At 36.4% G+C, this 24,500-nt stretch overlaps 2 protein-coding genes across 2 annotated transcripts in view; both read left to right on the forward strand.

The window, feature by feature from the left end:
* Positions 1-1,062: 1,062 nt before the first annotated feature.
* Positions 1,063-8,339, forward strand: LOC107043988 (vicilin-like seed storage protein At2g18540). The gene is made up of 3 exons (XM_015265718.1): positions 1,063-1,294; positions 4,460-4,627; positions 8,208-8,339. Exons 1-3 carry the CDS (start codon positions 1,094-1,096, stop codon positions 8,337-8,339), a joined length of 501 nt encoding a protein of 166 aa, XP_015121204.1. The 5' UTR covers positions 1,063-1,093.
* An 8,516-nt stretch (positions 8,340-16,855) lies between these two features.
* Positions 16,856-24,500, forward strand: part of LOC107043991 (mitochondrial 2-oxoglutarate/malate carrier protein-like) — a 12,132-nt gene continuing 4,487 nt past the window's right edge. The window contains exons 1-2 of the mRNA XM_015265720.1: positions 16,856-17,160; positions 20,327-20,463. Of these exons, the coding sequence (XP_015121206.1) occupies positions 16,856-17,160; positions 20,327-20,463 (442 nt within the window). The remainder of the gene's footprint in view (positions 17,161-20,326; positions 20,464-24,500) is intronic.

Below are 24,500 nucleotides of genomic sequence, written 5' to 3' on the forward strand. Positions count from 1 at the left end.
CGGGACCCGCCGGGTAGTAGTTCTATACCCTATCCACTCGACCACCATATCATTCTTAAAAATGATCGTTTGTTTTGAGTATATCAATAATACTCACAATAAAATTGTAGTATTGAATTAATCTAGAATAATATCAATTAGTATAATTTTCCTGATCATCATCTCCCCTCCCCTGCGATCCGTCCCCCTTTACCATTTCCACCCCGACTCTTTGGTGAAAATTTTCCTAAGTCCCGTACGACATGTCTTACCCAGACCTGATCATTGCCGGATCGGGTTCGCCGTATTGAACTTATAGAATTTTCAAAGTTAAGGATTCCCGGCATACCTTACCTGGTCCTGATCATGGCCGGATCGAGTTGGCCGTATCCGATATACTTAACAACACCCGTGTTCAATCAAAACAGGCTGAAAAAAACCCCGGAATTTCCCTCATCAGACATGCCTGATGTGACTTTAATTTTTCTCTATCACGGTACGCTCAAAAGGCCCTGACTGGGGCTTGATCAGGCATGCCTGCTTAAAGTTTGGAATTTATTGGGAAGGTGAACATGCAATGGTCCCCTTCAGGCCCTTATCTGGCATGCCGTAATCAGATATACCATATCGATACCGGAGCAGGGCCTTCTCTGCCTGACGAAATTTCTACTCGGGAATTTTATCTAAAAGCATATTCTGTAATTTCTAACTACGGTCGAAGCCCCTAATTATAGAAAATTAACTTTTATTTTACCTGGAAATAAAAAATACGGTGCCGTGCCGGAACGCGACGGATCGTATTACAGAAATATTTTACACGGCGTTGCCACACTTTTGGCTACCGGGAGATTAGAAGATTGAAAAGACCTCCAAGCAATTCCACTCTCCGAATGAATCGTGGCAAAGGCGCGCTCAGAATTATATTACGGCGCAGCGCCGCGCTGCGAGTAACCACGTCGGGCAGTTTCAACGTTCATGATTTTCAGCGAAGAAATGTGCCACCGCCTTCGAATCAGACGAAACGGAAGAGAAAGAACGAATTCGGCGAGCAGTGGCTGAGAAAGACAAGTTGGAAGCGGAGAAAGCACAAGCAAAGCGTCAATTTCAAGAGAAAATGCGAGCGGATATCAAGAGATATGAAGCTGAAGCTGCAATCCTGAAACTGAAGCGAGAGCAAGAGGAAAAAAGTCTGATTGATTGGGAAACTCATCAGAGATATAAGAGAGATGAGTACAATAAGCAAATGCAGTTGAAAGCAGCGAAAGAAGAGGAGAGGAGGAAGAAGGAAATAGGTGAATTTCTGAAGAAGCAAATGGTACGGTCAATTAGGTATTTCTACTTTTCGTGAAATAATGGCTGTTCATCGAGAGCCTCATATTTTTATTTCTATTTTTCTCTATTATTCTATTCATCATGGAATTTTGTACAGACGGTTTTGGAATTTTATCGCTGATCACGTACGAATTTTGGACGAAAAGAGTAAATTAATGTCATTACATGATTAATATATTTGTCTCTACTAGTAACGGGAAAGAAAGAAATTTTTTTATTTTTTTTATCGAACACGATTGATTTCCTTGAAAGGTTTCTTCAGTACTTTATACTTATAAGAATTTTAACGAATTGCTGAAGACACCAAAATTGAGATCATCTCTCCGTCGAAATCGGGTCGACAGATTCTTTAAAATTTTCATAGAGAATGTTAAATTTTGTCAAATTTTGGTGCAGAAATATTCTCAAAATTAAAATTGTATGTCATTATTTGACCGAATTTCCACTAGGGCTGATGTTGAATAAATCAAAGAATAATGGTAGAAATTCATATTTGAGGTATACCACTGACAATCGAAAAATTTGATTTTTCAATTTTCGGCCATCCATATCTCGGAAATGAAATGCCTTAAGGCATATCCCTACAAAACACATTTTTCTTAAGATTGTCCCCATGTTTTTCATAGATAATCTTTATAATAGTCCCCAGCTATTAAAAAAAAATCTAATTAGCTAAAAAATCTAATTAAAGTGAGGCATAGGCCAAACGGGAGTTATGGGTCCCCCAAACTCGATTTTTCTATCTTATGAGAAAACGGTTCTTACGATGTTTTTAAAAAACTAATCCGTTGTGACGTCTGATATTTGCAAATTTAATGATGAAACAATTGAAAAATTGCAATTTTTGAAAATTATGAGCATTTTCTAGAAATCATTCATAAACAATTAATTTTCCACCTTAAAAATCGTTTGTTCGAAATTATAATGAATTTATTCATATTCAGAATTTTATCGGAAATCGACTTCATGCCAAAAAAATAAGGTTTTTAAAAATTTAAACAATGTCAATTATTTATGCATAAATAATGAATGTTTAAAAAAATAATTCTGTGCAAAATGTAATTGGAATGATGCTGAATATTCATGACTAGCTGTGTGGCCGGGCAGAATGAGAGAAAATTAAATACCAGGATTTTTGAGAATTCCGGCAAGTTAAAGAAAACATCTCAATGTTTTCGACTTTTCTGTAAACAATCGAGATATTTTTCAATTTCTTGGGAAAAACCTCAAATTTTCTTGAGTTCTCGCATGTTCCTGAAAAGTCGAAAACATCGAGGTGTTTTTTTTTAATTGCAGAAATTCTCAATAATCTGGGTATTCAATTTTCTCTTATTCTACCCGAGAGAACCCGGGCTACATAGCCAGTCAATCCGAATTTGAAATTAAATTGCTCAATTGGAACAAAACAATTGTTTTAAAAACCCGAGAATTCCTTCGAATTTGCTAGAAGATCTAAGAATTCCCTGGAATTTTCGAAAAAATCAGAGAATTTTCTAGAAAATTCACAAGTTCCTTAGAATTTTCTGTGAAACCAAAGAAATCACGTATGAAAAAATCCTATGGAGAATTCGAACATTTCCTATAAGATTTTTCTGATAGGATTTCCTATCGAATTTTCCACAGGAGTTCCTATAGGATTTCCTATAGAATTCCGTATAGAATTTCCTATCAAATTTATGACCCTAATCCTGATCCTTGTGACCGATTGGTTTCGAGTCTCAATTTTGTGTGTTACTTTTATAGAAAACCCTATAGTGAATTCTATAGGAAATCTTATAGAATATCCTATAGGAAATCCCACCAGAAAAATCCTATAGGACATGTTCGAATTCTCCATAGGATTTTTTCATACGTGTTTTCTCAAATTTTTTCGAAAATAGAATTTTTTCAAATTGTTTAAAAGACCCGGGAATTTCCTGGAATTTTCTGTAAACCCAAAGGATTTTCTCGAACTTTCTATGAAACCCAAGAATATCCTCAAATTTTGTGTAAATCTCACAAATATTCTCGAAAATTGCAAAAATATTTTCGAGAATATTCTAGAATTTTGCAGAAAACTCTAGAATTTTCTCGAAATTTCTAGGGTGCATATTAAACCTCTAACCTGATTATTGTTTCTACTTGTTTTCTCACGGGCAAGGATGGCCAATAATATTAGATTTTGACAATATCAAGAAGGATTATCTCCTTCTATTGTTCAAAGTTTAACTATATTTAACAAATTTGAAATATTATAAAATTTAATAACTAAATTTTTTCGATTGATGGTGAATAAAATATTTGATAATATTGAAATGTAATTTTTACTTAACAAGCTAATTCTAAATTTAGGTACTTGATTTTCGATTATGCAAATAATCGTCAATCTACCTACCTAAATTATTGGTTAATAGAATACTTCAAAATTTGAATGTACAAATTGATGGTCTATTTAATATTAAAAATTTTAAGATTTATGCTAAAAATTGACAACTTCACAATTTAACGGAAATTATGATTGATGAATATGCCTATCACTGCTCACGGGGACCGTGAGAAAAAGCTTAGTCAAGTAAGAGAGTTAAACTATGCACCGTAGCGCAATGACTTATAGCCTACAGCCGATTGAGGACCGTAAACTATGTAACAGTAGAAATATCATTGAAATCCCTTCGGTCGTTTTTGCATGAGTCGCGGCCAAAGATTGAGCAACAAATTTATTATATTTGAGATTTTTTTCAAATTTTCCTCACGCAATTTAATTGACCAATTTGATTATAGAAAATGGTTGAATCTATAGTGTGGTCCATACCAAACTATAAAAGATCCTTGGATATCCTTATCTTGTTAAAATTATGATCCAATCACAGATAATCTAAATTTTTAATCTTTAAGGTCTTCCGAGACTCCTCACAATTACGGAATCTCCTTAATAATGCAGACGTTTCTGCAATTTGCTGTAATTTATTGATTTTTCATCACTTCTTAAAACGAGGAGGTATAAATGTAATTTTTTTATCCAGTTTTCACACTTCATCAATTAATTCAGCGAAGAAAATTCATGCGACACCAATTAGAAAATACGAACTTGAAGGAAAGGAGGACGGAGTATCAACTCGTAACTCATTACACAGAATTAATTACCTGATTAATTCTGATTAATTTTCAGGCGGAGCAAGAGGCCATTCGTAAAATGCAGAGCATCATGGATGACGATTCACAAGAGGTACAGAAGGCCGTACAAAGGACAAATGCGAGAGTTCTAGCCTATGCGGAGGAAGTGTTGGAAGAATCAAAAGACGTTAGACCCCTGTTTCCCATCATCAAAGCAATTAAGGTAATGAATATTGCCCTCACAATCAACTGAAATATGCACGGAGAAAAATTTTGGAGAAAAATTACCGAACAAGTCAAGTAATCGTGACGCGAACTCGATTATCAGTATTTTTTCACCCTACATCGGGGGAAAAGTGCGAGAAAAATAGTAAATTTTTCTCCGTTGGTCCGCGAAAATTTACTGAACGTGAAAGTAATTTGCGCCGAAACTGTAAAATTTACCCTGTATTACATCAAAACTTATCCCAATGAACGTAAATCATTCCTCGCTATTGCGGATAAGTTTTCTGTAACGGAGAATGATTTGTTATCGAACGCACTCGGTAAAATTTCACTTCCATTTGGCCCCATGACCTCCAGATGATGGCAATAAAAAAATATCCCACCGGTGTGGGAAATTTTATTGTACACTGAGAGAAAAATCAACAACTCTTGTTTGAGCCAGTAAAACCGTTCGTTGAAAATTACAAAAAAAAAAGATTGTTTTCTTCGAATTTGAAAGTGTCAAACATGAATAATTGCTCTGCTTTCAACAACAACGAAATATTTGACTCAAGAGGCGAATCATTCATACTGCATTTTCAGAATAAAAATATCTTTTATAGAGGGAAATTTATCGAGAAATATTTTGTCCATAAGTTACAAGATTGCTGTCATGTCATTATTATTTTATTTAAAAATTCATTTTTTGTCTATGATTATTGAATACCCGAAACAACAAACTACTATCCCTCATTTCATATAAAGCAATTGAGCAAAATACGTATAGGAGCATCGAATAACCAAGAAGTAGCGCTAGAACTTACATTTCTTGCTTGTTCAGAGAATAAATTTTTTTTCAAAAGTCTAAATCTATTTTTGCAATAAAAAGTTTCAATCTCGGCGGACGCTTCACATGTTTGGCACAAGTAAGACTTGTTTGAGAACTCTGCTGTTTTTCTCTCAATGTATATGAGCAGATCCACGTTAAAACGCAAGGCCAAAAAAGTCGACCTCACGGATTTTCTCGCCAATTTTTTTCCTAAAAGTTGGCCTCAATGCAAACATTTTGAAAAAAAATCACCCAAAAATATTGAAAATTAAGGAAGTTATGATTTTTTGAAAATTTTTCGTTTTTTTCGATGCATATTTTCCGGTGAATTTTTTTTTTCAAGTTTTCAGCAATATCGAATTCGGATTTGGAGGATCAAATCACGGTTTTGCACATGAAATATACATAGAAAAACCTTTAAAATGAGCCGTCATTCGATGTATTCCATTGTTATTTAAGGGTTTTATGCAACAAAACGTGTTTTTTATTCAATCACAATTATCTCAAAAACCTCATTTTTTTTTAATCCGAAATTTTCACCAAAAATCATCAGTAGGATGATGAAAATTTTGGCAGTAATTAAAATCATTACTTCGCAGTGGTTGACTGCATTTTGATGGGTGAAATAAGCATGTTGCTGAAAATCTGAGGAAAATGTTACCTAATTTCCCTTAAATCAAGATATGGGTGCTGAGGATCTCTTTGTCGATTTTTTTCTTCAAAGTAGATCTTCAGATGAACTTTTAAAAAAAAATATATAATTACGGGACTTATGATTTTTTAAAAATGATTTTCTCTTTTTAAATCAATAAACTTACGTGATTTCCTTCCAAGAGAAAGAAATAGTCTTCCTTTCCGGTCATTTTTCGCCACACAAAACCCTCTGATTATGTAGATCCCTAGTGTACCCTCTCATTGAACTGAATGTGGCGGCACACGGCTCTTCCGAAGCACCTGCCTAAACGTTCAGTGTTTTTTGCCGAGACTGACAGTTTCAAAAAAAATCATCGACTACAAATATTCTTTTAGTTAGTGAAGTGATAATAAATTTGTGCAGAACGAAAATTGCAGAAAGATTGACTTCTTTGCTTCGCTTTGTGTGAAGTAACTGAAGAGATCGAGGTTCAACACATTTACCATTCCTAAACGCGTCGAAAATGCCATCTCCCGTAAATTCCTTAATTTTCAACTCATGAACAGCACTTGAAATTTATAATTTGATTATTAATAAGGAGAATAATAAAAGGATTCACTTCAGAGATTTGTCATCATTATTTTCAGCAAGAAACAAACTCAATTTCCTTATCCACTATCTCTCCCATCTTATGACTCTTGGTAAAATCATAAAATCGAATGGTAGTAGATAGAATTATAACGAAAGCTTGTTATTCGCCAGTATTTTTCTGAAAATCCACTCATTCCTAAGATAATTCGACAATAATTCGAAAATCATCTATAAACTCATTGATTAAAAAAAAAATTTTTTTTTAAATCATAACTTCCTTAATTATCGATATTTTCGAATGATTTTTTTTTTTCAAAATGTTTATCTGAAGATTTACTTTCAGGAAAAAAATCGACAAAGAGATAATCAGTACCCACATCTTGATTTAAGGAAAATTAGGTCACATTTTCCTCAGATTTCCAGCAACATGCTTACTTCACCCATCAAAATGCAGTCAACCACTGCGAAGTAATAACTTTAATTGCCGCCAAAATTTTCATCATCTTACTAATGATTTTTGGTAAAAATTTCAGATTTTTAAAAAATGAGGTTTTTGACATAATTGTGATTGAATAAAAAACACGTTCTGTTGCATAAAACCCTTAAATAACAATGGCATACATCGAATAGCGGCTCATTTTCAAGGTTTTTCTATGTATATTTCATGTGCACAACCGGGATTTGATACCTCCAAACCCGAATTAGATATTGCTGAAAACTTGAAAAGAAACATCACCTGAAAATATGCATAAAAAAAACGAAAAATTTTCAAAAAATCATAACACTTCCTTAATTTTCAATATTTTTGGGTGACTTTTTTTTTAATGTTCACATTGAGACCATGTTAGAAATCAATTACGATTTGATGAGCCGGGTGGTCGGGAGGAAAAGTGAGGTTCGGGTTAACGGTTTGATAATTAGCCGGAGGTAATTTGATGAGTTTTCTTTAATAAACAAACTATTATGCACTGAAAAATTACACAACACAAAGTTTAATAAATAGATGATTTCCGAGTGGACTGTATACAACTTAACGAAGAAAGATGATTTGCGATTATAATGTTCGATAATAGTTGCGATGATTTTCCGGCACTTTCACTCGATGAGGTTCGATGGCGTACTAAAGATACGACACGCACGATCGTCCTCGTGCGTGTTCGTCGATGCCCGAAGGTTTCCGCGCGAGCAAAATTCGACATTTAGCCCGACTGAAGGATGATTTTCAACAGACCAACTTTAAGGAAAAAAATCGGCGAGAAAATCCGTGAGATCGACTTTTTTGGCCTTGCGTTTTGACGTGGATCTGCTCATATAAGGATAATTTTTGCATCAATAGATGTTTTTTCTCCGAACAAATCGTAAAATATCCTCCACAAACAGGTATTTCTTCATTGAATTACATTTTGGTCCACGATTACCTTTCGTGCTGTGAAATTTGCCCTGATTTTCTAAATAATTTTTATCCAACTTTCTCTCTGTGTAGATATGCACCAACGATGTGCTGACCATTTAAATGATTGATATTTCTCTTCGATATTGCTCTAGAATTTTAAAAGGGAGAACAGACTTCTTCCTCCAAAACCAACCGAAGAATTTGAACCACTGAAACGCAAACCAAGGGTGAAGAAAATTTGCTCAAATCCCACGCCACCAGAGCAAATCTTCTATCTAGGATGAACTCAACATTTTTCAAGTTTTATTGAACTTTCTAGATGAAATTCTTTAATAAACCACGTTCTTGTTAACCCAGATTTTTCTAATAGTTTTCTCTGAATTTCATTGTCTAATTGCTCGGATTATCATGAATGTCATAATCGAGGCAAGCGCAACCTCACAACTTCCACAAAAAAAAATGAAATAAAAAAATACAGAAACCAATGAAAATAAGCCAAGTCGGGGCTCAATAAAATCACCAAAGATGCAGCCAACGTCCTTGACGTAGGTCAGAGAACATGGAAGATTAGATTCATATTAGGCAGTGATTGCAAAAACTCCGCGCCAAGAACGTTGGTTCTATCTTCACTGATTTTTTATTGAGCCCTGACTTGGTTTATTTTCATGAGTTTCTGTAAGTTTCCATAAGTTTTTCATGGAAGCTGAATTTTTCTAGAAAATTGTCTTTCTCATTTCCAGGAAATACCAAGAAAAGCGGTTCTTTGGCAGTGTTTTTTACAAAAATAATTATTTTTGTTTTTTAGGACGATTTGATTTAGTTTTGTAAAGCAAAGAAATAATTAATTGTGTGTTTGTCTACAAACCCCGAAAATATACTTGCCCACATGTAATTCCCTAGCGGAAATTGGCGAGAGCTGGTGCTCTCGTATATTTCCTTGGGAAGAGAGTCAACGCAAGAGTCAGGCGAGAGCGACAGCGAACAAAGGGGACTCTCGCTCGACTCTCGCCATTTGGAGCGAGACGAGAATGGAGCGAGACCCTTCATTGTACTATCGCTTGTGCTCTCGCCATTTATTGGGAGACGAGAGTGGGGCAAGAACCTTTAGTGTACTATCGCCTGTGCTCTCGCCAATTTCAGATAGACGAGAGTGAGGCGAGAGTCTTCTCTGTACTATCGTCTCTGCTCTCGCCGTTTAGTGGGAGACGAGAGTGGGGCGATAGCCTTTAGTGTAATATCGCCTCTGCTCTCGCCGTTTAGTGGGAGACGAGAGTGAGGCGATAGCCTATACTTTACTATCGTCTCTGCTCTCGCCATCTATAGAGATGAGAACGAGGTGAGAGCCTTCATTGTACTATCTTCTCTACTCTGCCATTTTTAGATATGAGTCAAGTCGCCAAATATTGGTATGGTTTTGTACCTTCAAAAAATGTTAATTTTATTGAGGCTTCACAAATGGTTTTCATATCATTCAAAAGACCTGAAAATTTTTTTTCCATTTTTTTTTTGTTACATTCACTACTTCAATTTTTCAGTTTCTTGAGTTTTGACGAAATTTTTGGATTCAGCAGAGTTGATCATTTTTTTTTTTTTTTCATTTTTTGATATGTATTTTCGACGGACATTTTCCGTTCTTTCGATTGAGCATGATTTCAATTAGTTCACACGATCAGAAATGCCTCAAAAATACATTAATGACAATTTATGACCCTTATGACCCTTGAATATTTACTTCCATGACCTTGAAATTGTACTGGTAATTTAGATTGTCCTTGGATTATTTACCTTCATCTTCATTTTCTATTCCTAACTTCTACAGATCAAGGTCAAAATTGAGGTTCACGAGGGTCAGGTGTGACCTTTGCAATAGAACAGTAAAGACTCTTGTCTGACCATCGTCTCTTTATAAATAGCGAGAGAAGAGGCGATAGTAAAGGGTTTCACCTCACTCTCGTCTCTCTAAAATCGGCGAGAGCAAAAGCGATAGTGCAGTCAATGCTCTCGCTCCACTCTCGTCTCCCAATAAATGGCAGGAGCAGAGGCGATAGTACACTAGAGGCTATCGCCTCACTCTCGTCTTCCAATAAATGGCGACAGCAGAGGCGATAGTACCCTAAAGGCTATCGCCCCACTCTCGTCTCCTGATAAATGACGAGAGCATGTGCGATAGTACTGTAAATTCTTTCGCCTCACTCTCGTCGCCCAGTATAGGCTATCGTCTCACTCTCGTCTTCCACTAAACGGCGAGAGCAGAGGCGATAGTACAGAGAAAACTCTCGCCCCACTCTCGTCTATGTAAAATTGGCGAGAGCACAGGCGATAATACACTAAATGTTCTCGCCTCACTCTCGTCTATCTGTAAATGGCGAGAACATAAGCGATAGTACAGTGAAGGGTCTCACTCCATTCTCGTCCCGCTGCAAATGGCGAGACTCCCCCTTGTTCGCTGCCGCTCTCGTCTGACTCTCGCGTTGACTCTCTTCCCAAGGAAATATACGACTCTCGCCCCATCTCTTCTCCAGCTCTCGCCAAGTTCCGCTAGGTTTCATGAATTTAATTAATAATGGGACATTCCATGTCAACTCAGCCACACCGGATTTTTTTTTGTCTGGAAAAAATCATTGAGTAGGTGCATTTTGAACTACTACATATAGCCAGTGATCATGCAAAATTTCATTGCTCTGCCGCTTTTTGTTTCTGAGATAATCATTACGAAACTTGAAATTTTCAAAAAATCATTACTTCTGAATGGAGAATCTGATTTTGATGAATAAAAAAAGAAAATTTTCGTTTTTTCTCGTACTTCAAGATAAAAAATACTTCAGAGCCGTCAAGAAGCTCCTAGACCGGTTTTTCGAGAATTTTTCGCGTATTCATTTTTTTTTCACTCTAGGGCCGCTCGATATTCGATCAAAATTTTTTTTTATGATAGAGGATGTCCTTATATGATATGAGAAAAATACGCCATAATGGAAGAGCGAAGCAATGCACCGGAAAAAATTTTTTTTTTCGAAATTTTTGGGTTTTTCAGTTTTTAGGGGAGGTCCATTGGTTTTTTTCAAAGAAATCAGTCTGTCAACTATTATTCTTTGTTCATATATGATGGCAAAAGAGTACGCCGTCATGTAGGAGAGAAAGAATGCTCCAAAAAAATTTTTTCTTCGAAATTTTTACGTTTGTCTGTCGTTTAGGAGAGTTCCATTATTGTTACTGGAAAAAGAGTTTGTCAATAGACATTTTCTGTTCTGCTAGAGAGAATAGACTATTGATACGACTATAAATCTTTTCTCAACAACACACTGTGTTTTCTACTAACGAAAAAGTATGTATAAAAAACAATTTTTATTCTTCTATAACAGAACATTTAATATTTTCACATTTTTACATTTTTACAATAAGGAGAAATTCTCCACTCTCTTCGAAGACAAGTTCCAATACCCACTGATGAATTATTTACATCACGATTACTGTCTTCTGCGGGTTTTTCGTTTTGTTGTTGTTTGTTTTTGCTTTGGGAAAACCTCCTCGTTAGCCGAAGCTGAATATCGTTTAATTAACAATTGCTCTCCCGGTATCGGAATAAAACAATGGTGTTTTTGAATGGCTGGAATAGCTTTGGCACTATCAAATCTCTCTCTTAACTCAGTTTTGATATTCTCGTGTTCTGCCTTGGTGAAAAAAAAAAATCAATTCCTTCAAAATTCTTTTTTGACCATCGAAACAAAGCATCTGGCGTGAGGATTGGTTCACCATGAACGATTTGCAAGCTCTTACGTCTCGCTTCTCTCTTAAAGACAGCTCCTACTCCGTCAGAAACTCCTTTACCGTGCGCGGTTACATGATAATGGGCTTCCGGATCTATGCCAAAATCAGTCTTGTGATGCAAGAGATTCGTGATCTGAAAACGATTCTTGTAATGTTGTGCAGCTCCATCGGTGACATAGATAATTTTCTCCACGCTTTCACAGTTTTCTTTCACATGCTGTATTAAAATCTTCTGTATCAAATAAACAGCGGCAGTATCGTCAGTCGTACTGTCCGACAAAACGACTAAACTCCGAAGTTGGATTTCATTTTTTTCGCGATAGTAGTAAGCAACGGGGTGAACTGCACACTGGTCATTATTGTAGTGGAAGGATTGAGCAGCATCTTGAGCCACAAAAGCGTAATTTTCCGAAAAATCACAATACACTAGTACTTCTCCATTATCCAAATTCTCTTTTCGGTGTTTGACAAAAGCCGATTGTTCTTTAGCGATGAAGTGATGGGGCTTCAATACTATCAATCGTTCCATTAGAAGATCAATGAATTCATCCATCGGGAGGGTCTGTGTCTGCAAGGTACACCTGTCAGTACTTTGCCATACGCGAAATTCGATCATTTCCACAACAGAATCAGAGGGAAGTTTCTTCAGTTCACATAATAATGATTTCACTCCAGGACAATCGTTACATTCATCCAGATGACAGGCCGGAGTTGGATTTGTACACATCAATTTTGCTAGACAATCTTTGTAATCTCTGAGTGGACAGGGGGAATCTTGAGTTAGAGTCGCCATATTAATTGCCTCTAGCATCANACCACTAAACATTGTTTAGGTCTCAGCTCGCCAAACTTACTGAAACCGACCTTAGAATCTTCAATCGCATGTTTGTACTTCCGATGAAGGACTTTTAGATTTTCGAGTATCATTCGCTTTTGCTCTACTTTCTTCTCTCCATTGATCTTGATGGATATTTTATCTTTCATTCCTGGCATGACGCGACTGTGCTCTAGGTAAAAATTGTGTACCTTCTCGATGGTTGTGCTGGGTAGTGAATGACCTGCTTTCGCAATTGGTGAAGCAAACACTCCTTTAATTTTTCTCAATCTTTTCGCTCTTGACGCCATGTATCTGGTAGTTCCAAATTCAGAAGCGATTTTCCGCGCACTCCACGACTGTGGATGAACCGTCAAGATTTCCAGGCGCTCACAGTAGTTTTTCAGATCTTTGAATTTCTGCTTCAAACCATCCAACATTTCTTCTAATTCTATTTCTCTCGCAGATCGATACTGCTTAGATGAAGATGGATCAATGTCACTTTGGCCACCTTCCGAATCATAATCCATGGAAGAACTGTTGAATTCAGTTTCATCGTCTGGTTCGTCATCGATTGATATGCCGGAATCATCAAGATGGGAAGATCGACCTGATCTCAGAGAACTGTTCATCACATCCAGACTTGGGTCACATGTTTCGGCNGTAGCATTAAGTTTAACCGTGGGGACAGATGGAGGAATGACATAAGTTGGAGCTCTCGTTGGGCATTGACCACAGATTTTCGCAGACAATGGTAAAAAAGGGAATTTCTCGTGTAGTGTCAAGGAAATCGGACATAAATTATAACCGAGGTGTCCCTTCTCACCAGGAGCCCCCATTGGATTCGCACATCTATCACTCCGCGGCATTCTATGAAATCCGAAGATATCAATTCCGAGAATAAAGATCATTTCTATATAATGAAGGTGAAAATTCCTTACCTAATTGCAAGAATAGAATAAGATAGGAGCTCGGCAATCCATCTGCACAGAATCGTATGGTGATAAAAAATCAATCGAGAAATTGAGGTTTTTTTCTAGAATTAAAGCCTTGGAACCGACTGATGATGATAAATCAATTAATTGATTCCATTTGTTTCTTCCTCTCATTTGTTTGATCATAATTTAGCAAACTTCCGATGATGATAATGTTCAATTCAACTATCTACCCTTCCAGTAAAAATTTCGACGAAAAATTTTTGTTTCGGCGCACTCTTTCTCCGTTACATGATGGTGTAGTCTTGTCATCATATATGAATGAAGAATAATGATTGACAGACTCATTTCTTTTAAAAAAACCGATGGATCTCCCGTAAAAACTGAAAAACCCAAAAATTTCAAAAAAAAAAAAATTCCGGTGCTTTGCTTCGCTCTTCCATTATGGCGTATTTTTCTCCTATCATATAAGGACATCCTCTATCATAAAAAAAAATATTTCGATCGAATATCGAGCGGCCCTAGAGTGAAAAAAAAATGAAAACGTGAAAAATTCTCGAAAAACCGGTCTAGGAGCTTCTTGACGTCTCTGAAATATTTTTTATCTTGAAGTACGAGAAAAAACGAAAATTTTCTGTTTTTATTTATCAAAATCGGATGCTCCATTCAAAAGTAATGATTTTTTGAACATTTCAAGTTTCATAATGATTATCTCAGAAACAAAAAGTGGCAGAGCAATGAAATTTTGGATGATTACTGTCTATATGTAGTAGTTCAAAATGCACCTACTCAATGATTTTTCCCAGACAAAAAAAAATCCGGTGGGGCTGAATTGACATGGAATGTCCCTAATATTAATTATTTGAAAACAGGGTAAAATTTTCTCGCAAAGAACAAAATACCTTTGAAGATCACCTCATTTTTCATTTTTATTTTAAGTTTCCAATAAGTAAATGAGGCGGATATTAAAATGAGTGGAGTATAAGGAGAAGAGATAACATACTCTTTCTCTCTCCCTCCTTCACGCGCGTGGCTGGTTCACACTGCTACCAACTTTATAACTCAAGACTCACTCTTAAGGCTCGGAGATAATGTGAAATGCGAAAATGAAGATAGGTACTGAGTGCTATGCGCGTAACTTTCCTAATATTGACTTGATTGAAAAAGTGGGCAATGAAAAGCTTGTGAGCAATTTATATGATGTACCTAAGGGCATTTTCCATGCCGCTTGTCTCGTTTTTATTTTATTGAATGGGCATGATCTATGTATATAGATACACAACAGCGCTCGGCCTGAGGTGTTGGACAGTCGGAGGCAAACATTTGCCTTGGCCGATACGCTACCGCGTATCTCGATGATCGACGTTATTAATGTAAATCTCACTGCAACAAGGGCTGTTAGGTCTTAAGGAAATCCCATAGTTCACAAATTTATTCGACAATAGTAAGAATTAATTGGGCACTAGTTAGTTTATCATTAACTAACAACGTTTTCGCGACTTATCTCAGGGAGTGGAAAGTTGAAAGGCCCAAGACTGGAGAAATTCGACAGAGAAAGAAGAAAATTAGGCAGGAATATTAATAAATAGTTACTCACTGTTTTCTTGAGAATCGAGTCTTTTCCACACAATATAAAAATAAATAGAAAAGCAACACAAAATATAAATTATGACACAGTATAACCACAAACCACACGATATCGCTGCCGGTCGAAGAATGTCATGCTGGCGACTTTCAGGATTGCCAGATATTTCGGAGGTCTTGTCACCTGTGATCCCCTTCCATATCGCCCAAAGTCGGTGCTAGTATCGCCAGTTTAATGTAATGAACTTCGATAAACTTCGATTTTCAGGTATCGAAAGCTGGCTAAGCCAAACTTGAAATATCAAATTTGGTATATTATATAGGATTAGAGTCTCATCATAACTTATAAGAGGGCAATAAATTAAGTTAAATAGAATTTTTTTCGGAAATCCAAGGGGCCAACTTTTAGGGGCTGTTGTTTTGGAATGTACCTTAAGCAGCTATTCGTCAACAAAGCAAAAATCCATTACAGATCACCCTCTTTTTAAAAATTTATGCTTCCTCTCTCACTTCGGCTGGAGAAATGAAAAGAATGAGAATCGATTGAGCATTTGAATGCACAATGATCTGAAAAAAAATTGTTCTTCTATCATCATGTTGGGGTGATAAAACCCGTAATCAATTTCAACGCGAAGTCAGCGTGATTTGGTTCACAAACGCAATGTGACTAAAAAACAGATTCAACGTAAAAAATTCATATCTCCAGTCATTCAATATTAAGAAATGAAATGGATATTGGAATCGACTGGACATTCAATGTCTTCAGCCCTCCATCTTAAATGGAAAAGGGAGTGTGATCTCTCTATCGGGGAATAGCGCCTGATTGGCTGTTCTTTTTTTTGGATAAATTAAACAAAGCGTCGGAGACAAAAATTTCATTAGTTTTCGTCTCCAAATAACCCTCACGATATGCCACATCTGTTTTGGCACACCCTGTATGACATTGTTTAATACGCGATATTCCATAAATTCTAAAAATTAGGAAGGATAATTGGAAACAGAAAATCATAGAGTAGCGTGACCGTTGGGGTACCCGTTCTGGAATTTTTTATGTACCTCGCCCTCAAAAGACTGGAAGTAAATAAATAAACATCCTCTAAAAATTTCAGCTCACTATTTCAGTTCTAAACCCCCCCCCCCCAGAGCCTTTTTTCCAATACGAATAACATGGGATTTTTATGAAAAATTATAATCCATTTCCCCCTCCCCCTGTTATGTCACTAAAAATTTTATAATCATAGAAAATTACTGATTAAATAAACTACTTTTGACGAAAATTTTTTGTGCGTTGTTCGCATCATACAATAGTGCGATTCTATGGGAACAACGAGGCTTTTGGGGGCGGTTTATGACTGAGATAGAGAACGGAAATTTCAAGATTTTTTTTATTTATTTCGAGTCTTTTGAGGCACGGTACGTAAGAATTTCCGGAACGGATGCCCTAACGGACAGTCTATTATACAGACATTATGCAAAATTATGTGAAATTGAGCACTAAATTCAATATCGAGCATTCCCTTTACGGCGATTATTCAAATATTGAATATATTTGAACATTGAATATATTTGAATAATCGTTTTCTTTTTCAAAACAAATGATTTCGTTTCTACTTTAAGGTTTAACAAGAGCCAGGTTCACATCATTTCACTGATCATTAATAGGTTATTAGGAACGTGGAAATTGGAATTTAAAAAAGTGATAATGTCTGAAAGTAAAGGAAATTCGGCCCCGCCGCCAGGGAAACCGAAACCCCTCCCCCCAGCAATCAATTTCTTGAATGCTGGATTATCTGGAATGGCAGCTACGTGTGTAGTTCACCCCATGGATGTTATAAAAAACCGAATGCAAATGAGTGCGGAGAAAATAACCATCGGAAAGACGATATCGTCCATTTCAACTGCAGGCTTCACGAAATTCTACGCTGGATTGTCTGCAGGCTTGCTGAGGCAGGCAACTTACACCACTGGAAGACTTGGAATTTATAATCAACTGAATGATGTCTGGAAGTAATTATCCCGGTTTTTAATATTTTTGACATAACGAACAGAAAAAACAAGGATTTTAGGGAAAAAATGAAAGATGATATCTCGAAAACGGCACGTATGAAAAAATTTTAGTAAAAAAGCTAGTGAATTCGCCAGAAAATTCTACTGGATTTCTATTGAACTGTCAATTAGTTTTTGGCCGATTGTATTGAATGTTCAATAGAAAATATTCTATAGAAAAATTCAATAGAATTCAGTTTTTCTATACAATTCATTCTATTGAGATGTTTTCTGTAGAATTTCTTCGGCTAAAATTTTCCAAACTTTTTTTGTTTGATTTTCTGGATGAGAAGAAACGAAAAATAGAATGAAAATTAAAGCCGAGACAATTCTATAGAAAACATTTCAATAGAATAAGTTGTAGACAAAAATCATTTTAAAAAATCTATTGACTTTATCTATAGAATATTTTCTATTGAACATGTCAATAGAACCACCCAACAATAAATAGAAAATACCATAGAATTTTAGTTTTAAGGCTTTCGCGGTCATGATTAACGACATTATTGGCTTCCGGATGGATGCCGCGTTTGGTTTCAGCATTGCGCCGACGTTTCGCAAACATTGCAGTCTGCATCTTCAGGGCTGTGAGCTCCGATGTCTGAGGGTAGTCCTTTTATGCCTTCCCCTGTGATGGTGGGGGTAGGGGCAGGGAGGGGGGAGGCAGCCAATCATATGTTTCAATTGATCAGCTGATCAATTAAAAACCGGGAGGACGGTTTTCCAAATAGGATTCACTTGATATCCTTTGTCTCTGTTGAGGTTGTTAGGATTTTTGTAGATCTCTAAGCCTTCTCGGTATTTCCTTTCGAAATATCCTTGAGACTTGGCCAACACTCTGGCTGGATCGTACTCGATCCTATGTCTAGTGTCCATCCAATATTCAGCAAGTCAGACTGTTATAAGTGACCGTATTTGGAACATCGTTGATGTTCCTTGATCCGTGTACTGATCTTCCTCCCGGTTTCACCAATGTACACTTTTCCGCATGAGCAGGGGATCTCGTACACTCGTGGTGCACTCAGAGGCGGACTGCGATCTTTCGCACTCCACAGCATAAAAGGATACTTTGCTTTACTTTAAGGCATAAAAGGACTCCCCTCAGTCATCGAGCTCAGAATCGAAGCTCACAGCCCTGAAGAAGCAGACTGCAATGTTTGCGAAACGTCGGCGCAATGTTGAAACCAAACACGACATCCATCCGGAAGCCAATAATGTCAATACCATAGAATCGTCTAGCGAATTCGCTAGATGTCTCTATTGAATTTTTTTGTGTGGAATTTGCGAATGTACAAACGGGTTTACGTATTTTGATTCATCCATTCATCTAATCATTGAGACGAGTATTTGGAAAAAAAAATTGAAGTCGGTAAAGTAGATGCTAACATATTTTTTAAAAAATAAATTCAGATAAGTTACTAACTATTGGAGCTGTGACGTTTTGAGTTTTACCCGGAGGTAAAACTCGGTGAATATGTCTTTCCTTCGTACTATTACACTGTCTACTGTGCCTTGCACTTTGCACTATTTTATTCCTGCACTGTAATCCTCTGTATTGTCACTTAAACCTCGGCTAACTTCGGCGGTGAGCTCACGGGGGATTCGCTCACTCGGAGAGATGTTTGAAAAGTATGAAGGGAGAAGTTCTCAATAACCACTCGCGTATTTAATCGGTAAAAGGATGGTATATTATTTGATGGTTAGAATACACGACTCGGTTTATTTTGGGTTGGTATAACGCGTTGCTAATATGTTTCGACTTGACTTGGGACTTCGACTCGATTTCTTGGCTGAAGGCCTGAGAGGTCCGCTCGACTCTGCTCCTGATCGTACTCTGGTGCCCTGAGTCCTCAAAACTTGGCAAAGCCCCAATTTGCTGAGCTAAGCAGTCTCACGGTTTTCTTCACTAATACTATTCCGTGCCACCATTGACACAAACTAACACAGTCAAACAGTTCAGGACACCTGAACTGGACTCGCAAAACCATGGGACTACTTACTATGATGTCCAACTGACACCATGGACATGCTATCCCAATGCCGTCATGGGAACGCTTACTAATGTCTGGATGGCAGGAAAGAGAAATCACATTTCTTATTCCTCTCATCCAGCATTATAATAACATTCCGTATAATTATTAAATAAATCGATGTATTGGTCGATCCCAATACGTCACAGAGCCAAAATTTACGATCGTTATAGATGAATTTCACCACATGAATGTAATATTTTGTTTTTATTCATCACCCAAAACTCAAACTGGCACACACATACGTTTAGACATTAAGAGTTTATATCCTTTCCACACGGAGACAAAAGTTAAAGAAAAATTACCAACAAGTAATCGTGGAGCGCAATCCATTTTTAGGTCTTATTCAGCCTGTATCAGTGGAAAAAGGGCGAGACGAATAATGAATTTTTTTTCTACTGACTCCGAACAATTTACTGAACGTGAGGGTAATTAGTGCCAAAACTATAAAATCCATCCGAAATTCTATAAAAAATTGTCCCAGTGAACATGAATAATAGCTCAACATAGCGTAAAATTTCATATTCGTCCGTTACCATCTCCTTCATATCGGTGTAAAGAAAAGTGTCCTATCCGGATAGGGTCTTGTCCGCACAGCCATGCGGGGAATTTTACTGTACGGGGAATAGTAATTTTTTCATCCATAGATGTATGTTTTTACCGAACGAATCGTAAATTATTCTTTGCAATAAGTATTTTTTATTGAGTTACAATTTTGCTGCACGATTACTTTTCGTATAGTAAAATTTGCCGAAATATTTACTAGATAATTTTTCTCCAACTTTTCTATAATCACGGTTCGATTGATCGGCCATCGGTCAACTAACGATCGACTAGCAGTCGATCAACAATTGACCATCAACCGTCGATCGACTAACCATCGACCAGTAATCGGCCAATGATTGACCATCGATCGACTAACCCTCTACTAGTGATCAATCAATGATCGACTGGCCATCGACCAAGTGAACAAGTCGATCTCCTGTTGAGCCACCGATCGATCTGTCGAGGAATTTGCAAAAAAAGAGCAAATTTCCATTAACCAGGAAAAACTGAGGATTTATGATATAAACATAACAGAATTATTGTTCATTTAGGGCTAAAAATGAAGGAACTCCAGGATTCGGAACTTTGGTACTCATGGGGATGGCAGCCGGTTGTGCTGGTGCATTCATAGGAACTCCTGCTGAAGTTGCATTAGTGAGAATGACTTCTGATGGTCGATTGCCTCCAGGTATATCAAACACATTCAGAATTATGAAAAGACCGCGGTGAAATTGCAAACGCTGAGAAATAAGAAATTTCGTATTGCTCTTTACTTTTTCTCGTCTGGGGATTGGCATTAGTCCTTCCCCAAAATTGCAAAAGTGAAAATCACTTGGGAACCGACGTCGGTGGCCGAGTGGATTAGACGCAAGTCTAGTATGCGAAAGGTTGTGAGTTCGATTCCCCGTGGAACCGAATTTTTCAACGGAAGGCTCCGGCGAACGGGAGGTTGCTAATAGAGGAACCGCTTGTACCGGCATGGGTTTTCTATGGTTTCCCCATGCTACTTCTCTGTTCTATACACTAAAATGTAGTATATACTGGAAAGGGCACTGCCATGCTAGGCCTGTAAGCGGAAAACGAGCCAGAGAGAGGTAGATTTTCAAGGATACCTGTCTCACTCTAGCAGGCGTTGCGCATGCGTAGAACGAGCATGTACATGCGAGTTAAAAAGCTTATGTACTCTGAGTGGTGCACACTCAATTGTTGCTATTTACGTCTTGGCGATAATTGTCCCATTGTGAGAATACAAAAATATCCTCTAATCCACGAACAGCTATTTCGTAGAAAATTAGAGGAAAAATCGTGTATTTTGATGTTGTCTTCATTGGATTTCTCATGTATTCTTCATGCATTAAAAAAATTCACAATTACAATATTCTCATTTTTTATTGCAGTATTGGGACAACTAGATATAAACAGATTCCAATTCAACTCCTCGACACACGAGGCATTTTCCTGAACTTGAGAGTCCCTGGAATTCCCTCAAAATAAAACCTATATCATTCAATTTATACTTTCTGTTTCAGGAATTATATTGGACATACCTAAATTTCAAAATCCGAATACTGATGACGATATCGACTCAGAGGATTTCGATACACCTTCAGATTGATTGAACAAATAATCTCTTGAATTGTATATTTTTTTGTATTTTTCCCATGTGGAATTATTTTAATTAAATTGTAAATGGCCCGAGTATTATTACATTGGAAAAAAATGATCAATTCTATGTTATAATGATGCAACAACAAAAATTGAACGCCAATACTGAATTCTATACGTTCTAGAAGGTAAGAAAACTTTTTGAGCGGACGGTACGAGAGAGATAGGTATCCTTGAAAATCGCCCCTCTGTCGGCTCGCGTCAGGCGGATCAGTGCCCTTTCCAGTATATACTACATTTCAGTGGTTCTATAGGAGTGCGAATGCGGTACAGTGTAGAATCCACAGCCGCATGCATAGGGTTGGATAGAGTGCCGAATGGAACCCGAAAAGGAACTGCGAGGCCGTAAAAAAAAAATCACTTGGGAAAAATATTGTTGACGACTAGTGCTATGTTTTTTTTCACTCCCGAGTGAAAAGCCCAATGGCAGTCACGCTGAATAGTATATTTCGATACGAGTGCATCATAAACACTTTTTGTCATTTCAACAAAAAATATCCCTAAAGCGCTGCCTTACGACCGTTATGACAAAAAATATTATTCGACATACGGTCTAAAAGAAAATTTCCTAGCTCATGTGATTGCCACCCTCGCCTTCGGCTCGGGCGCGCCAAATCTGTTTCCATACATTGTGATGAACAATAAGGTTCGACACTCGTAAGAAAAGTGTTCTTTGACCCTTGGTAGGGTAACATTCGCCTTCGCTTTACGCACAAAAAGACCGCATACATACATATATGTATGTACATATATATATATATATTTCTCTATATTATAAAAATCCAAAGCGATATCTGGTGATAAAAATCTGATACTCTAAATTAAAACTCTGAAATTAAGGGTCACAAAGGTCAAAATAAGGGTCTCAATATCTCTCTATACTAAGAGAAAAATTTTCTAATATGTAGACCATATTTACTTGAGATAAGTAAATTATTTTCAATGGTTTAAATCTCAATATCGAAATAGCCGACCGTAGTGGTTGAGTGAGTTACGTGTTGCTCACGTTAATTCAAATCAACCTTCAGATAATACTGATTACATCCCACCGTGGGCCGATAAAATAAATAATAATATTATTGATGCAACTTACTGTAACTTCAAACCAATAATTAATCAAGTGGAGATAAATACATCAAATATCCAAAAAATCATGAATCATTTAAAGGTTAATGAAGATGAATAAAAATAATTAACAACCTTATATTATTAATATCCAAGTCATTTAGTCAATAGACAAAAGCACTGCGATATTACCTCGTAAAAATATGAAATAATGAATTATTACATAATATCTACAGTATATGTTATGCAATAATAATTAAAATACTCATTGCTGAAGCTTCTTATATATATATATTTTTTTTTCTTCTTTTAAATATAAACTTCATCAATTAACTATAATAAAATCAAAAAAAAATTTAAAACTCCTGATAATTTTCATCTAAAAATTAATTAGAATTGAAATTTCAGAAGAAAATCCACAATACTCTATTATGATTATTATTATCATCAACTAGTAATTATATATTACATTATTAATTATTACTTTTTTTTGCTAATATTTAAATGCCTTTTTTTAAAAAAAACATATAAAGCAATACATTTATTACTCTTTTTTTGGCACAATTAAAAACAAATTAAGATCGCATACGACAATGGATACAACTACACTGATAGAATGATTCATTTATTCCAAACGAAATTCGTTAACTATTAACGAATGGTAGAGTTGAATATAACCAAATGAATATTCGTTAATAGTTAACGAATGGTTCACTTGAATGGCGAAAGTCAAGTCAAACAAGGCTCCTCAAATATACATTCGTTAACTATTAACGAATGAACATTTGGTGGGACCGAATAGACCCTAACCTCCAACCAAAACCCATTCGTTAACAATAACTAATCCGTTCTATCAGTGTGAAAACTCTTATAAATATTGTATTAATAAATAAAATAGTGAATTAAGTTTTCACATTAAAAGATTAAACTCGAGAGTCACTAATTGGCCATAAGTTTATTCACAAAAACAATACTCTACATTAAGTTTTTTTAAATTAATTTTTATACATGTATGTATGTATGTATGTATGTATGTATGTATGTATGTATGTATGTATGTATTTTATCGCTTTCTGAGCGGGTTTACAGAGTGCTCTCTTATAGCAAGAGAGTTTTTATATATGTATATATTGTAAATAATTTTTGTTGACTCAATAAAAATCTTGTTGAAAAAAAGGTGTTGCTCCGGCGGACATCCGAGTGCAGCTGCGTTTAGCGCGATTAGTACTTGGATGGGTGACCGCTTAGGAACACCTTCGCCCAAAAATTTCGGAAGGCAGGCACGATGTAGTGGCCTAATGTGGCTCTCTATTCAGTGTGATAGAAGGGCACATTAGGGCCCTGCACAATCGACCGGCTGTACGACTAGGGTTTTCCATGGTTTTCCGTGCAGTCCTAGCCCGAATCGGGTACAGTTAAGAGTAAGTCGGCCCATGGTAACGCAGATAATAATCAGAAGAGAGAAGTGGGAGAGGCAAGGCAGACAAATGGGGAGCCTATAAAATCGTAATGGTAGTAGGAAAGAAATATGAATAAACAAAAAAAAATATTACATATCGAAATATTGCAGCTTCATAACAAAAAAATCATGAAAACAATAAATACTTGAAGATTCGTGGTTCTTCTACGCGATTTGAGTGAACTCATTTGTGACAAAATCATACTTGAGTACAAGAATATTTTAAACCATCAGACCTTTTTCGGGCCACGTAAGTTGAAATGCTTGGGAGAATTAAATAATTGAATAAAAATTACTCGTCTCAAGAAAATATGTTTCAAATATTAAAATTTTTTTCTCCTCAGTGTATATTGCAAAAATCCAAATCTACTTTTGGTGATAAAAATTTCATGTTTGAAATTAAGACTTCAAAATTGAGGGTCAGAAAAACCGACGGCCTGGCGCAGTGGGTAATGGTATTTTATTAATTCTTCATACTAATAAAAAAATAATGAAAAATCAACAAACTTTCCTCATATTTTCTTCAGGGGGGGGGG

Source organism: Diachasma alloeum, unplaced genomic scaffold, assembly GCF_001412515.2.
Source record: "Diachasma alloeum isolate Michigan unplaced genomic scaffold, Dall2.0 Dall_scaffold_00653, whole genome shotgun sequence".
Taxonomy (NCBI): domain Eukaryota; kingdom Metazoa; phylum Arthropoda; class Insecta; order Hymenoptera; family Braconidae; genus Diachasma; species Diachasma alloeum.